Raw genomic sequence first — 16,621 nt, 5'->3', positions numbered from 1 at the left:
CAGATGCTCAGGTGCCTGCAGACCCCCCTGGACAAACTCTCCATAACAAATTGCCAGCGCTGACGCATTCAGACCTGACACGCCTGTTCCAGTGCCCGAACCTCAGGCAGCTGAAGTCCCTGCATCTATTTGGCCTCAGCCTAGCGGATTTTAGTCCCGAGCCCCTCCGAGCTCTGCTGGAGGCAGTGGCACCCACCCTCCAGGACCTGGGCCTGGATAACTGTGCGATGGTGGACTCTCAAGTCGAGGCCATCCTGCCTGTCCTGAGCCGCTGTCACCAGCTCAGGGACTTCACCATCCCTGAGAACCCCCTCTCCGTGGCCACCGTGGAGAAGCTGCTGCGTCACACAGCCGGGCTGCGCAGTTTAGAGCTCGAGTTGTACCCCGTCCCCCTGGAGTGTTACAGGATCCAAGGGACTGTCAACAAGGAGAGACTTGCCCTGATCCGGGCTGAGCTCACGGGGATACTGAGGGAGTTAGGACAGCCCAGGACCATCTTTCTTGGCACCAAGTACTGTCACAAATGTGGCAAAAGTAAAGTTTATGAGGTGGAGTTTTCATGACATGGAGCCGTGCTGTGCCCCTGTAATGACCCTGCTCAGTGGGAACACTCAGCTAAAGCTTTGTTCTGGGCCCCTGGAAGCTGGAATATAGAACCGGGTGCATTATGGGGGGGCACCCCATTCCAGATTCATGCTCCTGTGAATGGGGAAAGGAAGGGACCAAGCCCAGGTCCACGATTACAGGAGCAAATGTTGGGGAGTTCATGGGACCTCAGGGGGCAAGTGTCCTAGAATCAGAAATATGAATCTGATTTGCATGGGGAGGTGGGAGGGGTATTTGGGCTCCAGCTGCATGTGTGGGAGTTAATCCTGAGGTGGATGATTGTAAAGGAATGATCAGAAATAAAGACAATTTTAAAGGCAAAAAAAAAAAAAAAGATTCTCTCTTTGTCTTTTGCCCTTGGCATTTTAATTATGATGTGTCTTGGTGTGGTCCTCTTTGGATTCCTCTTGTTTGGGGTTCTCTGCGCTTCCCGGACTTGTAAGTCTATTTCTTTCACCAGGTAGGGGAAGTTTTCTGTCATTATTTCTTCAAATAGGTTTTCAATATCTTGCTCTCTCTCTTCTTCTGGCACCCCCATAATTCGGATGTTGGTATGCTTGAAGTTGTCCCAGAGGCTCCTTACACTATCTTCATATTTTTAAATTATTTTTTCTTTTTGCTCTTCTGGTTGGGTGTTTTTTGCTTCCTTGTATTTCAAATAATTGATTTGATTCTCAGGATCCTCTGGTCTACTGTTGAATCTCTGTATATTATTCTTTATTTCAATCAGTGTATGCTTAATTTCTGACTGGTCCTTTTCCATTTTTTTTTTTTTTGCATTCTCACTAAGATCCTTGAAAGTCTCACTAAGTTCCTCAGAGGTTTCTAGAAGATTCTTAAGTAACCTTATAAATGTGGTTTTGAACTCTATATCCAGTAGTTTGCTTTCTTCCATTTCTTTCATTTGTGACATGTTTCTTTGTCTCTGCATTTTGGCTGCTCCCCTGTGTTTGTTTCTATGTATTGGGTAGTTGCTAAGTCTCCTTGAGTTGATAGAGTGGCCTTGTGTAGTAGGTGTCCTATAGGGCCCAGTGGCTCAGCCTCCCCAGTCACCTGAGGTGGCCACCCTTGGTGTACCCCTTTGTGGGCTGTGTGCACAGTTTTGTTGTAGTTGAGCCTTGATTGCTGTTGCTGTCACTGGGAAGACTTGACCTCCAGGCCAATTGGCTGTAGGGACCAGCTGTGACTACAGTGGGAGGGCTACTGTGCAGGAGACACCCTTATGGAGAAGGACTTGCTTCAGTGGGGCTTTGGTACTCACTCAGTCTGCCCCTTGAGTGTGTCACTTATGGATGTGTAGAGTTGTAATCTGGTATGGTCTGACACTGACCACTGGTTACACTGGCTCTTGGGTCTCCAGGGAGGTGCAAAGTCAGCCACTGCCTGAGTCCATCCAGCAGGAGCTACAGAGAGATCTGCAGATTCATCCTCTTTGTATTGGGTTTGGAAGTGACCAGATGAGACCCAGCTGTGAAGCAAGGCAGGCTAGTGCTGGTGACAGTTCTTGGGCCTTTTATTGATAGGTTTGGGGCTCCCTGACCCAGCTGCAGCTTGTTTGACAGAGTTTTAGCCTGAGAAAGGACAGAGCATTCATATGCAAAAGCTGATGCGCACAGCTTGGGTGGGGTTGTAAACTGGATGAGATGGGGTCTCAGGGAATCACCAGGGAGGAGCAAACAGAAATGGCTGCCAGTTAGTCCTGCGACTGGGAGGTCCCAGCACAGGAACAATGACCACTGCGAGCACCTCCGTCTGAAAGAAAGCTGCCCCCAAGTTCTTGCCCTGATGCCAGACAGTCCAGTTTCTTCCTGTATGTATCTAGGTCCCGCAGAGCCTCACCTGGACTGGGGGTCTGGTGTGGGGCTGGGACTCCTTACTCCTCCAGGTGGCCTCCAAAGAGGCGATCCCCCTCCTGATTAAAAAAGCGGCACATCCAGGTGCTGGACCAGCCTGATCTGCACCTCCACACCTCCCACCAGTCTCAATGAGCTTTCTTCTTTACCTCTCTAGTGGTAGTACTTCCACTCAGCCAGCTTTCCCATGGTTCTGGATAATAGTTGTTCTGTATTTTAGTTGTAATTTTGATGTGGTGTGGGAGGCAGCAAGTACAGGCGTTTACCTATGCTGCCATCTTCTCAGCTATGTACATCTTATCAAACGAAGATGGTTAGATGATTCCCAGGTGATTTTGAAATTTTGGATCTAAAGTGGCTGTATCCATCATTCCACTCATTGGGTACCTTCTTTATTTCCTTTCTAATGCAAGTATCTAATCCATCCAAAAAATGACATACAGGATAATTTCACTATACAGAATCTCTCTAGATCCTTGAATATTCTATATACATCAGTCAATTATTTTAATTTTTATGCATCAGAAATGGCTCTCAGTACTGACTTAGACATCATGGCTCCCCCCCCCCCCCCCGCCGTAACTTATCTATCCTGTGACTCATCCCAAAGGATTAAATAGCCACAGAGATACTTCTTCTCTCTCTAAAAATCAATTTAAAAAATCTTAACACACACACACACACACACACACAAGAAACAACAACAGAAACTATAGATGCCTTGACTGGAAGGAGTGGATACCATGGGCATTTTATTGGTAATGCCAGTGAGAGCAATATGTTGGGGCCAGGAGGGCATTTGGTGTCTTCAAATCAAATCACACAAGAACAAAATTACATTAAAGAGTTTGGATTTTATCCTCAATGGTGTGCCTCCCAACTGAAATGTGAAGTGACATAATCATATTTGAATTTTAGAAAGGTCACTCTGGATTGTATGGAAGCAGGACAGGAGGCAGGGGAAGTAGGAGGGGTGCAGAAGTCCAAGAGCTAGGACAGAGGCAATGAGGACAGAGGGAGGAGGCGGGTTTAGGAGTTAGGATCCATAGGCCACGATAGCAACTTAATGCAGTGGGTGAGGGGGAAGGAGAAGTCGAGGATGACACTCAGGATGCAGATCTGGAAAGCAGGGTGGCTGATTGTATCCCTCACAATAGCAAAGGCAGGGAGAGAAGCAGGTTTTGGAGGAAAGATGATGAGCTCCATTTTGGATGTACGGGGTTCGAGGTGCTTTGAGGTACCCATCTGGAGGGTGCAGGAGTCTTGGAGCGTGGGAGAAGAGATGTCATTTCTCTTAGAGACGTCCCCACCATAGAAGTGGTGGTTGAAGCCATGGGAATCAATAGGATCAGCGACAGCAGGCAGGCAGCAGAGGATGCAGGTGGACACACTGGCTGAGCCCTGCTGATGTCAGCTCTCTGGTTTGCAGCTTCCTTGATCTATTTAGTTTCTTAGGAGAACCACTCCTAATGTCGGGAAAGTGGTCAGTCATCGGGCCACATGCCCACATCTCAGCTGGATCTCATGCGGATTAAAGATGCCATATAGTCCTCTCATCTAGAGATGGGGTCCCCCCCTTCCCCTCACTTCTTACATCTCGGTGGGCTCCGTGACTGCCCAACCAACCCAGTATGTGGAAGGGACCACGTCCAGGCATTGGAAGAGCGGCAGCTTCTGATCTCTGTCTCTCCAAGGACGTGCTCTTGGCTTCCATGGAAGGTCTGACTACCCTGATGGACAGACCTTGGAGGGGCCTCCAGGCAGCAGGCAGCAGGACAGAGACCCTGCTGGGCCGGCCTCCCCGAGGTTCCACCAGGGCCACGTGAGTGCAGCTGCCGCACACCCTCCAAAGCAGCCACCAACCGAGGACCCCGGTATGACCCCTATGGCCCCAGGGTAACCCCTGTGGCCCCAGTATGACCCCTATGGCTCCAGGGTAACCCCTATGGCCCCAGTATGACCCCTATGGCCCCAGGGTAACCCCTATGGCCCCAGTATGACCCCTATGGCCCCAGGGTAACCCCTATGGCCCCAGTATGACCCCTATGGCCCCAGGGTAACCCCTATGGCCCCAGTGTAACCCCTATGGCCCCAGGGTAACCTCTATGGCCCCACTATGACCCCTATGGTCCCAGCAGCACCACATGGAGCAGGAGAACCGCTCAGCTGAGCTCCACTAAATTGTGAGAGACAATGAAATGTTTGTTGTCTGAAGTCACTGAGTCATAGGGTTGTTTACTCAGCAGGAGAGAATTGGAACAGTTGTTTGTGCCACCTCCCGCCCCAACCCAACTTTGTAAAACACGATGTTTTTGATTGAGTGTTCTGTTAAGCCCAAGGGACTTATACTCGGGACTGAAGCCTGTGTCTTCATCATTAAGTCGGCGGTGATATCCTGCCATGCCTTCTTCTCAGAATTATTTTAGGGCTCAAGTGAGATAGTATATGTGAGTGTACTTCATAAATTATAAAGCACTCTAGAAATCTCTACAAATATAGATGCATTTAAACAGAATTGCAAAGCACTCTACAAATACAGTTTAAATAGAATTTTATTGTAAAAAAGTTTTAAACCGATATTACAATTTTAAAAACAGTGTTAAATATACAATGTTAATTAGTATACCTACAATTTTAAATTACATTAAGATCAATTAGAATTACTCTGACTCTCCATAAATTAATTTGGAAGCTATTTATCAGTTCTCCTGCTTAGTTAGTATTTTGATTCCTTGTAAAAGGATGGAATTTAATTTTCTCCTCTTCTTTCACCTTGTGTTGGTCTAAAAAGAGCCTTATGTTCTTGAGCAGATTTATTTTGGTTGAGAACAAGGAGTACAATTGGATCCAAATTAATAAGGTAGGTACAGGTGTCCTCAGCCGACTACCTTTCAAACATTGGTCACATTACCTCTGTGGTAAACTGAATCTTCTGGTGATCTGGTACCAGTTTTCTTCAGGGCAATTGAATTAATTTGTGTAGTTTAAACGAACACGAATCTTGTAATTTTTCTATCACAACGCCTTTGAAAAAGTGATGGATGGAGAGATCAAATTGAATTGTGATCCTTAATAGAATCACGGGGAGGGACACTTTCCCGCGTTTTGTTTGCCATGTGCTTGTAATCGCCAATTCAAAGGAAAAGCAAGACAAAGTCAGATGTGAAGTGGGTTCCCAAAGAGTAGGGTTTCTCAATCTCTGCAATATTGATTGTTTTGGGTTAATATTCCTTGTTGTGGGGGGCTGTGCTGTGCATTGTAGGAGATTTAACATCATCTCTGCTCTCTACCTACTAGATGCCAGTAGCAACTCCCACCCCGCAACTCAGTTGTGACAACCAGAAATGTCTACAGACACTGCCACCTGCCTGGCGGGGGCCCAGGTTGCCTCCTGCTGAGAACCATTGTCTTAGACGATCGACTGTGCACCAGGGAAACAAACACATTTCGCTTCAGATTCCTCCCCACTTGTCATCCTTACCTCCCCCACCCACAGCTTTGCTCATCACATACATTTATGTTTAATCAATCCATGTCTGGTGGTCTTTCCGGGAGCAACGATATCTTCTTTATTTCCTTTGATATTTGACAATGGATCACTCTTTATTTGGCCCACGTGGAGACTGACATCCCCATTTGAAAGTGACTTTTTGAAAGAAGCCATCCTTTAAGAGGTCATAAAACACTTGGTGTTAGGTTCTCAGAGTGTGTGATGAATATTTTAATAGTTAAAAATATAGCCATGCAGCAAGGAAATGATTTAATGTTGTAAATAAATCTCGTTGTGGGATTTAATGTACAAAATGGACAGCACTGGCTTTGAAAAATCGTTCCTGAGTGATGGGATCTAGCCAGTGCCACACTTTGTATGTGGCCCCACATCTGGAGGCAGTGTTCGCCACCTTTCCTAGACATCGGAGGAAGACACGAAGATCACTCTCTCTTGGAGGGCCCCTATATTTTTCTGAAAACTGGAAGCCCATAAGGTTAACTTTCTGGAAATACTACTGGTACCAGAACCTTGAAGAGCATAGCATTCATCACGTTCCACTAGATAATGACAATAAATCCGAGCAGGAAAGGGGTGCTGATGCTGTGCCAGGCCCTGCTCTAAGGGCTTTGCATGAGTTAATACGCAACCCTGTGCGCTGACTGAGGAGTTGGCAAACTCTGGCCTGTGGGCCAAATCTGGCCACCGCCTGTTTTTATGCAACCTGTGAGCTAAGAATGTTGTTTATTGTTTTCAAGTGGTTGAAAAATATCAAAAGAAGAACATTTTTTGACACCTGGAAATTATATGAGATTCAGCAGAAGATATCTGATACAGGACTGTTAACCAACATATCCGAAGAACTTAAAGGTCAACAATAAGGGAAACAAGCAGCCCAATTAAAAAATGGGTCAAAGGCCTTAATGAACACCTCACCGAAGAGAATCTACAGAAGGCAAACAAGCATAGGAAAAGCTGCTCCACATCATATGTCACGAGGGAAATGCAAATTAGAACAACCATGAGATACTGCTGCATACCTGCCAAAATTCAGAGCACTGACAACCCCTCATGCTGGGGCCGATGAGGAGCAACAGGACTCATATGCTGGGGAAACGCAACACGGCACAGCCACGTTGAAAGGTAGTTTGGGTGCTTCTTACAAACTAACATAGTCTTACCTTGTGATCCAGCAATTGTGCTTTTTTATATTTACCCAAAGGAGTTGAAAACTTAGGTGTACCCCAAAATCTGCACAAGGATGTTTAAAGCTGCTTTATTTTTAATTGCCACAACTTGGAACCAAGATATCCTGCAGTAGGTGAATGGTTAAATGAACTGTAGTACCTCCAGACAATGGAATATTACTCAGCACCAAAAAGAAGTGAGCTATCGAGCCACGAGGAGACAGGAGGAGCCTTGAATGCATATGACTGAGTGACAGAAGCCAATCTGAAAAGGCTGCAGGCTGTATGCTTCCACCAGGTGACACTCTGGAAAAGGCAAAACTGTGAAGACAGTGGAAAGATCAGTGGTTCCCGGGGGGTGGGGAGGCGGGATAAACAGGCGGAGCGCAGAGGAGGTTCAGGGGAGTGAATACGCTGTGTGACCCCATAACGGTGGCTATTTATCATTACACATTTCTCCAAACCCATGGAACGTGCAGCCCCACGAGTGAAACGGGAGGTAAACTATGGATTCCGGCTGATACGATGCATCCATGTAGGTTCAACCTTCTTAACAAATGTACCATCTGGTGAGTGATGTTGGTAATGGGGGAGGCTGTGCGTGTCTGGGGGCAGGGCGTACAGGGAGCATCTCTCTACCTTCCTCGCGATTTTGTTATAAACCTAAAACTGCTCTAAAAAACAGTGTTAAAAAATTATATGAGATTCAAAGGTCAGTGTCCACAAATAAATAACAGCCATGCCCATTCGTTGCATACTTTCTGTGGCTGCTTTCACACCTCAGGGACAGAGACCCGGCCGCCGAAGCCTGAAGTATGTGGTGTCTGGCTCTTACACAGAGCGCTCGCTGCCCCTACGCTGCTAAATGTAACTGATAGGCAAGTACCTTTCCTATGCCACCCCAATGTCACGGGGCATGCATCTATCCCGCCTTTGTTGAACCCTTCCCCCCAGGGATCTGCAGGGAATGGGCCAGTGTTCCCTGGGGAGTGTGAAAATGCGGCTTCCTGGTGAAGCTGCCCAAATGACATGCCTATAATGTCTGGCTTTCCCTTTGCGCTTTTCCCATTATTAGTAACTAGCTAATTACAATGGTATCAGAAGTACAGAGAAGCAAGTCTTATTCAAAGTCCCCCTCAACATGTGGCAGAACTGGGGTTTGAACTCCGCTAGGTTTGGCGCCTTGACTCCGCTGTGGTGCCGCACAATAGAGGGCCGATAAAACTTGCAAGTATAGAGCTCGTAGTTACACAAACACACCAGGAGAAACAACCTCCATAATTCAGCTCTTTTTTTCAATCCTCACCTGAGGATATATTTTCATTGATTTGAGAGACAGAAGAAGGGAGAGAGAAGGAGAGGGAGAGGGAGAGAGAGAAAGACAGAAACATCTATGTGAGAGGGAAACAGCTATGTGAGAGAACAGCAATTGGTGCCTCCCGCACACACCCCAACCCAGAGATCAAACCCGCAACCTAGGTATGTGCCCTGACCGGGAATTGAACCCACGACCCTTTGGTGCACAGGGTGATACTCCAACCAACTGAGCCTCTGGCCAGGGCTCAACTCTTTCCATTATACTTTACAGTCAGCGCATACGCCTCTCACTTAGTTCTGTACTGTCCCGAGCAGCAGTTACTGAATGAAGAGAAATTTCCACTTCTTTGGCTTTCTCTATATGCCCTTCATAATTTCTAAGGATGAGTATTTATAATTCTCCTTTTATGCGATAAGACTTTTGCCACATGGGAAGCCATCTGAGGCTGTGTCCTGTGGGCTGGGAATAAAGGCTGGTACCTGACTTCCTGCTGCACAGGACCTGGTGTCCAGCACAGAGGCAAGTTCTGGGGCTGCTGACACTGAAATTTTAATGGTTGTGTAGAAGTTGGGGCCTCTAACAACCCCCAAGCAATCTCATCCAACAGGCTGGCCCAGATCGGTCTTGCCTCACTCAATTTTCCTTTCAGAGGACGAGCGGCACCAGCTGCCAGGCTCCAGCGTCGGTCCCAGGGAATCATCGTGTTTCTAATTGGAGTTTGGGCCATGATGCCATCCCTCTGTCTGCCCATCAGGATCAGTTCCTTCCTGTGTTGTGTTGTTAAAAGGCCTGGACATTAACTGGTTTCCAATGAGATTTGGCTCCCCAGGGAACTGGCTCACAGGTTTTAGTTTATTCCTTTTGGAATTTAGAGGGGAGATCATTCCTGTAGCAGAAGGCTACATAATAATTCTCTTACTTTTAAAAAAATATATATTTTTATTCATTTCAGAGAGGAAGGGAGAGGGAGAGAGAGATAGGAACATCAATGATGAGAGAGAATCATTGATTGGATGCCTTTTGCACACCCCCTAATGGGGATCGAGCCTGAAACTATGCCCTGGCTGGGAATCGAACTGTGACCTCCTGGTTCATAGGTTGACGCTCACCACTGAGCCACATCAGTTGGTCTCACTTTCTTCTTTTAAGCAGCCACATGAAAAACTTAAGCATATGGAATGCTCTAGACCTTGATTGGAGTAATGGTCTATGAGTGTATACATTTGTCAAAGCTCATCCAACTGTATGCTTGAGATCTGAGCATTAGAGGAAAATGCATGCAAACTAGGTTTAAAAAAAGTCAGAGTAGTTACTTATGGCACCTGTCTGAGGCTGGTTAAATCCAGAATTACTCTTTAGTAATCACTTCTGATCCTTTAGATTTCTTGAATCCCAGATCAAGGTACCACCTTGTGGGAGGCTTAGACTTATTTCCTCTACTTTGTATTCTGCATTTATTTGAAAGCAGGCATTCTAAGGCCACATAAGGATAACGGATACTTATCCTTGTGAATAGTCAGTGTCAGAAAGGGAAGCTTCATCTTTGAGTCTCTGTATTATGCTACACTGAATTTATAATTAAACTAGAGGCCTGGTGCATGAAATTCATGCACTGACGGGGAGGTGACCCTCAGCCTGGCCTGTGCCCTCTCACAGTCTGATAGCCCCGCGATTGATTGCCCCAAAGAGGTAGACCTCACCCACCCGGCTAGGGCTCCACGATGCATTGCCCCTGCAGAGCGAGGCCCAGGCTACCTGCCACAGCACCGCTGGTCGGTGGCCTGAGCCTCCCTCTTTGGGGCGATCTTGGAGCCCCCCAGTTGATTGCCCTGCCTGCTGGTGGCCTGGGCCTTCCTCTGCAGGGCGATCATGGGGCAATGGCGGGGCCCATGACCAATTGCATCTCACCCTTCTTGACTGGCCTGGTGCCAGTGGGTGTCATAGCGTGATCATCTGGACAGTCATTCTGCTGTTCGGTCATTCAGTCGATTTGCATATTATGCTTTTATTATTATAGATAAAGATAGAAAACTCTACCTGGGATAGGGGCAGTGAATTTATTTAGGGCCTATTTCCTCCAGCTTGTGGGGAGAGTAAGTGTAAAGATAAGAACTATAACTTTAAAATAAAAAGTTTTTGGTTCAATCGTGCATCATGTCTCCAATACAGATTTCTAGCCTTGGATATAAATATTTCAGGATCAGATGCTTTCATCTCTCTCTGCCTTGCAAGAAGAGAAGATTGGAAACAATCTTCCTTAAGTAAAGTAGCTTTAATCATTGTTTCTCAATCAGCTGAGCTGTGTTGGAAAAAAAAGATGTAAGAATCCTATAATCCCTGGTTTAGTGGTAATGAAATTGTCCAGGCTGAGAAAGGAACAGATGGATTTTGATTAATTTCTACTAAGACCAGCAAGTATCAACCTCAATATTCTTTATAAACTTGTCAGGGTAAATGTTATAAAGTCATAAGAGGATGGAGACAAAAAGATATAAAATAAACATGAGTTTATAGCTGGGTGGTGAATAGTTAAAGGGGGATATACTTAAAAACACAACACATCAAAATTTGGATTCATTGAATCAGGACAATCTTTTTAGAGTTAATCCCTTAAAGAATAAAATAATTTTTTTGTATTTTTCCCCCAAGAGAGGACCTAGGTATCCAGTGAAGTGGGCGTCACACCTGCTGGGGGCAGCAGTAAGAGGAATGCAAAGAAGATTCAGAGAGCTGGGAGGCTGAACCTCGGGTTCAACATGTATGATTTCAGGGTGATAATTGAAAACAAAGATGAACTTTACCAAGACGTAATTTGGAATGAACTCAGACAACCCAGTTGCCACAGTTCCTCTGTTTTATGGTTGATATTTAGGGCACCGAGGGGCAAGTTCTCAGCTTCCCATGTCCTCTGCGGGACTCCTCCCTCCTCCCAGCTATCAAAGGCCCAGCTGTCTAGGGGGCGCAGAGAGATCCAGAGGCGTAGAGATTTAAATTTGGCATTAACCTGAAATTAGAACTGAAGATTAAAGAAAGGCCAAAAACAAAATATCTGAGTGACATTGGTCTCACACTTGCTAGGGTATGAAGTGTTTACCTCCAACAGAAAATCAATAACTGCTTGTTTTAGGTTTAAGAATACTTCTGTCTGGTGGTGCCTTCTTCCCAGCATAATTTACGGTGCCCATTTCATTCCGCCCGGTCAGGAGATGGTCGTGAGGAAAGATAGTAAGAAGCTAGAGAAATTCCTTGGCAAGTGGAATGAGGGAAACAGACAAAATAGTTAATAGCCTGCTAATAAATTGCAACATCTTTTTGTTGTTGTTAATCCTCACCTGAGGATATTTTTCCATTGATTTTTTTAGAGAGAGTGGAAGGGAGGGGGAGAGATAGAAAAACATCGATGTGAGAGAGACACATCAATTGGTTGCCTCCTGCACACGCCCCAGCCAGGGCTGGGGATCAAGCCTGCAACCAAAGTACGTGCCCTTGACCGGAATTGAACCTAGGACCCTTCAGTCCGCAGGCCGAGGCTCTATCCACTGAGCAACCTGGCTAGGGCTACCCTCATTTTGATGCATTAGCATATTAACAAACACACCTGGAAAGCTGCTGAATATTCTGTTGAGTCCCTTCCCTGAAACCTCCTGTAAAATTCCCGCCTTTAGAAAACAGAAAAGAACCGTAAGACAAAAGATGCCTGAGTGTGTGCTCTTTCTCGAGCACCAGAGACCCCTCCTTTCCTCAGGCATGTACTTTTGCTTTCTTTCTCCTAAGCTCTAAGGGTCCCCATGAGACTTGCAACCAGGGGAGCAGCGGGCAGTGGCCGCTCATCCCAGGTTAACCCTCTGAACCTGTCTTCAAGGGCCATCCTTTATCTGCTGTAACTTGTTTCTTGAGTCCAGGCAGCCCAGCGTGGCTCACTTCCTCAGGCTTATTTGTACCAATAGCACAGAAGGATGCCAGTTCTATGTAGACAGTAGCCCAGGGATCCATGTGATCCATCCTCACATCAGCAGACAGTGGCCTCTACTGTGGAGCCTGTAGGGGGCCTGGGCAGCTTTGGGAGCCTGAGCCTGAGCCGCAGTCAAAGCCTGGGGCTTGGTGTCAGCGTTGGCCTTGGACTTTGGCTGGCAGAGCCCGAGACCCTTGGTGATGTGGACCCGAGCACATTTCCCAGGCTTGGTGAGCAATGTAGGCAGGTCGACGGAGCTGTGGTTGTCACCCTTTGGGATCTTAGGCTGCACGAGAGCCTGGATAGCCTCAGGATGTGCGCTCATGGCCTTGGCGTTGTTGGCCTGCATCTTCAGGCTCTTCTTGCTGTGCTTCCTGGCAGAGCGCATGCTCCCCAGGAACTTGGGGTCTACCCCTTTAAGAGATTTGTATCTTTGCGATCAGGGTTTCTTGTTGCCGTTTCTGTGCCATTTTCGGGACTGGTTGTGTGTTGTGTGGTTCTTATACTCGGCCACGTCTGCATGGAAGCCTGTGGCTCCCAAAGCGCCTGGGACCAGAGGAGAAAGAGAGTGTGGCTCCCTCCTGTTCCCATGGCTCCTTCGTGCATTGGGTGGCCCACTCTGTGCTCACTCCTGTTGCTGCGATCTTGCCTCTTCTATCTTAAGATTTTTCTTTGTTTCACTGTCCCCATCTTTAATAATGTGCTCTCAGAATCACCTGGACTCGGGGCGTGAAACCTTTCCTACATTAGGCCAAGAACCCACACGTTCCAGACCATGAGTTACAGACTGAGAGCTGGCTGAGCACATAGAACCCTAACTATATCCTTGAATATCATCAATACTTAACACACGGCCAATTAAAGGCAGAATTCATCATGAAAAATTCTCATTTCTCTTATAAAAACAAAACAAATTCCAGCCTTGCTTTTCAATATTGGGAGCCAGAATGCAATCCTCATGAGAACATAGGAGACAGACATGTTCTCTCCTTCACAGACGCCAAGTGGGGTTTACACGGAGGAAGGTGATGGTTAGTAATGGAGTGTGACAGTCAGGCATCAATCCTGCACTCGATATTCTAGTGCAGTGATGGTGAACCTATGACACGCGAGTCAGAGGTGACACGCGAACTCATTTTTTTGGTTGATTTTTCTTTGTTAAATGGCATTTAAATATATAAAATAAATATCAAAAATATAAGTCTTTGTTTTACTATGGTTGCAAATATCAAAAACTTTCTATATGTGACACGGCACCAGAGTTAAGTTAGGGTTTTTTTAGGGTTTTTCAAAATGCTGACACGCCGAGCTCAAAAGGTTCGCCATCACTGCTCTAGTGCTTCCCTGCTGTTATCTTGTCATCTTAGCCGTGACTTGGAAATAGGATCTGCTTAGGGACAAGGGCGCCGCGTTCACTAATGCTGAAACCGGCTCTTTGGGAAATCTGACCCAAGGATCATGATTTTAACCTGACAGTGACCTCCTGTCCATTTCCTGTCTTTCAGGGATGCAGGTAGAAGAGATGGGGGCCTCGGCCAGGGCGCTGGCCAAAACAACCAGGGCCATCTACGCCATGACGCATGGCAGTAGGCTCAGTGCCTAGGCCCCTGATACATTGAGGAGCACATGAAAGTGTTTTAATGTCTTTTTAAATATGTTTTTTATTGATTTTAGAGAGAGAGGAAGGGCAGGGAGAGAGAAACATTGATGTGAGAGAGAAGCATCAATCAGCGGCCTCCTGCATGCCCCCTCCTGGGGATTGAGCCCCTGACCCAGGCATGTGCTCTGACCCTGAATCGAACTGGCAACTTCTCCTGCATAGGACAACACCCAACCAACTGAGCCACAGTGACCAGGGCAAAAATGTTTTAATTTCTTTCAAAATCAGAAGAAAAACATGGGTACAATCCTGCCTGGATTATATTCATCTTTATATCAACACAGTCACAAGTGTAATTTTTAATAATTTTTTATGCAGGAAGGAGCTCATGGAGGTAGAAATGCTGAGTGGTCACAAAACTCATCATGTGAATCTGGAAACGGATGGCAACTCAAAGACTTTAACTGAAGAGAATGAATCAAAGGGGCTCTTTGCAAAGGTGTGGTTGGGTTAAGAAAAAACAATAAGAAGTAGCGAAGTGCCCAGGGCCCAGCAACCATGGGATCCATCATCACCGTGGGGCCTGAATCGACAAGGGCAGGGACCACTGGCCAAACCCAACCAACAGTCAGCGTGGAAGGTAGCCCAGAGGCTCAGTCCATATAGGCCGGACTTGTGGGGCACAGAGCAGGGCAGACAAGAGCAAAAACTAGATGGGGTGTGCCGGAAGCCGGTTCATCCTTGCTGCTTGACACAGTCGCTACAGGGAAGAAACATCTGCACAGCATATGTTTCAAGGGACCTGGCATATATGGCATACTGTTCTTAATATGTTTGCTCCCCTTCTTAGCGCTGTGTGTTTTAACCAAGGTCACCTCTCCGAGAAAGGTTGTTTCCCCAGGTGGGATTTTTCCCTGGAGTTAGGGATTAACAGGACTAAGGAAGGGAATAAAACCCCTTAACTAAGTGCCAGGCGGGTAATTAATCACTTTAACTATGAACAATCACTTAGGATAATCTCCTTCAGTTACTTCCTTGTAGCTTAACAGAACAATAGAGTAGTGACTTTGGAATGGAGATAACAAACGCCCTAACCTTTGGAATAGAATGGATAGGATTAAAATCAACTGGTATAAATACAGATGTAACAGGACAATAAAGACTGAACCTGGCTGGAGAACGTGGCTAGGCTGCTGATCAACTGAACGCTGTCTCCGTGTCATTCCTTCTTCGCCAACTCCATCCACACCTTTGGGAACCCCTGGATCTGTTAGGGTTGGACCCCAACATCTGGTGCCTGGGGTCATGAATACAGAATAACCAGTACTGGACTCAGATTCTCACCACTCCCTGTTTCTAGAGTTTTCAAGTGGGTGTAACTCCTGCCTTTGCGTAGGATTGATAGGGTCTAGGCATGGATTATAGAAGGAGGAACTTATTTTCTGTTTCAAAATGAAAAAAAATATATACCCCACACCAGATTTCGAAAGGATAGTACCCCATCAGGTGGCAAGTGTCTCAGCCTTTCTTGCCCATTGGCTTTATTCAGAAAGCATCTGTCTTTGAGGATTTAGGTTTCCTATTCCTTTCACAATCAGGGTTCAGTCTCCTGTTCTAGTCCAATGAGGGGACAGGCTGGAGAACTGGTCAAGAAAAGTCTTTTGAATCAGACTGCTTGGCCCAGTTTGGTTATTAATTAGCTATTGAGTCCCTGTGCCTCAGTTACTTTGTCTGTAAAGGTAGGACAATAGTAGGACATGCTTCATAGGATGGTGGAAAGATGAAATGAAATAATAGATTGAATGAAAAAACATTTATACAGTGCTTATTATGAGCTAAGCACCATTCTAAGTGCTTCATGTATGTTGACCCATTTAACTGCACAGAGAAAAGCAAAGATGAAAACACAAAGAAAGACAAGCTTGTGATGGTATTATTTGAGAATCTGCATATGGCTGTGCTTGACACTAAACTGCCACTGGATTTTTCACATCTGTGAGTCAATAAATATTCCTTAATTTTTGAGGGGTCTTAGTCAGTTAAATTGAATTTCTGCCACTTGCAACCAAGATAGTTTCAATAAAGTGATGATATAGATATGTATATGTACACACATGTGTGCACATTGTATATATTTGCATATGCATAAATATACATTCATTAGTTAAATACATCAAGGAAAGTTATAGAATGCATAGGCAATTTCTCTGAGCTTTTGGGGATGCTTCTTCAGAGAATCTTCCATTAAAACTTGTTAGTACTACGCCCACTTAATGGAGGAGGATGGGAAGATCCAGAGAGCTGGAGTACCTTTCCCAGGCACTTAGCTGATGGTTGAGTGAGCTAGGGCTCGAATCCAAAGACCGCGTTCTTTCTCACCATAGGCTTCCTCTGCTTGTCATTCTCAGAGCGCAGGGATGGGTGGACCCTGGGCTTGAGCCAGTGTGGTTTTCGCCACCCTCTTTTATTTCATAGGAGGTTGGGGTAGCTGCTAGAATGCAAAGGATGATGAGGTCAGAACTGTGGCGATGAACACAGCTCATAATCATAAGTGAGCTCCATGCATCAGCTTTGAAAAGGCAACCGTCTCTCCTACAGATGACCGAACCCGGAGG

At 46.1% G+C, this 16,621-nt stretch overlaps 2 protein-coding genes across 2 annotated transcripts in view; one reads left to right on the top strand and one right to left on the bottom strand.

The window, feature by feature from the left end:
* The window catches only part of LOC102434829 (PRAME family member 14-like), a 2,173-nt gene extending 1,610 nt beyond the window's left edge, over positions 1-563 (top strand). The window contains exon 2 of the mRNA XM_023758116.1: positions 58-563. Within this exon, the coding sequence (XP_023613884.1) occupies positions 58-563 (506 nt within the window). The remainder of the gene's footprint in view (positions 1-57) is intronic.
* Positions 564-12,458: 11,895 nt separating this feature from the next.
* Positions 12,459-12,794, bottom strand: LOC102434517 (60S ribosomal protein L29-like). The gene has a single exon (XM_006093786.1). The coding sequence runs from the start codon at positions 12,792-12,794 to the stop codon at positions 12,459-12,461; it is 336 nt and encodes a 111-aa protein (XP_006093848.1).
* Between the last annotated feature and the right edge of the window lie 3,827 nt (positions 12,795-16,621).

Source organism: Myotis lucifugus, unplaced genomic scaffold (genome assembly GCF_000147115.1).
Source record: "Myotis lucifugus unplaced genomic scaffold, Myoluc2.0 scaffold_123, whole genome shotgun sequence".
In the NCBI taxonomy this organism is placed as follows: domain Eukaryota; kingdom Metazoa; phylum Chordata; class Mammalia; order Chiroptera; family Vespertilionidae; genus Myotis; species Myotis lucifugus.
The sequence above is the reverse complement of the archived record's forward strand: the minus strand, read 5'-3'. Positions and strand labels throughout refer to the sequence as shown.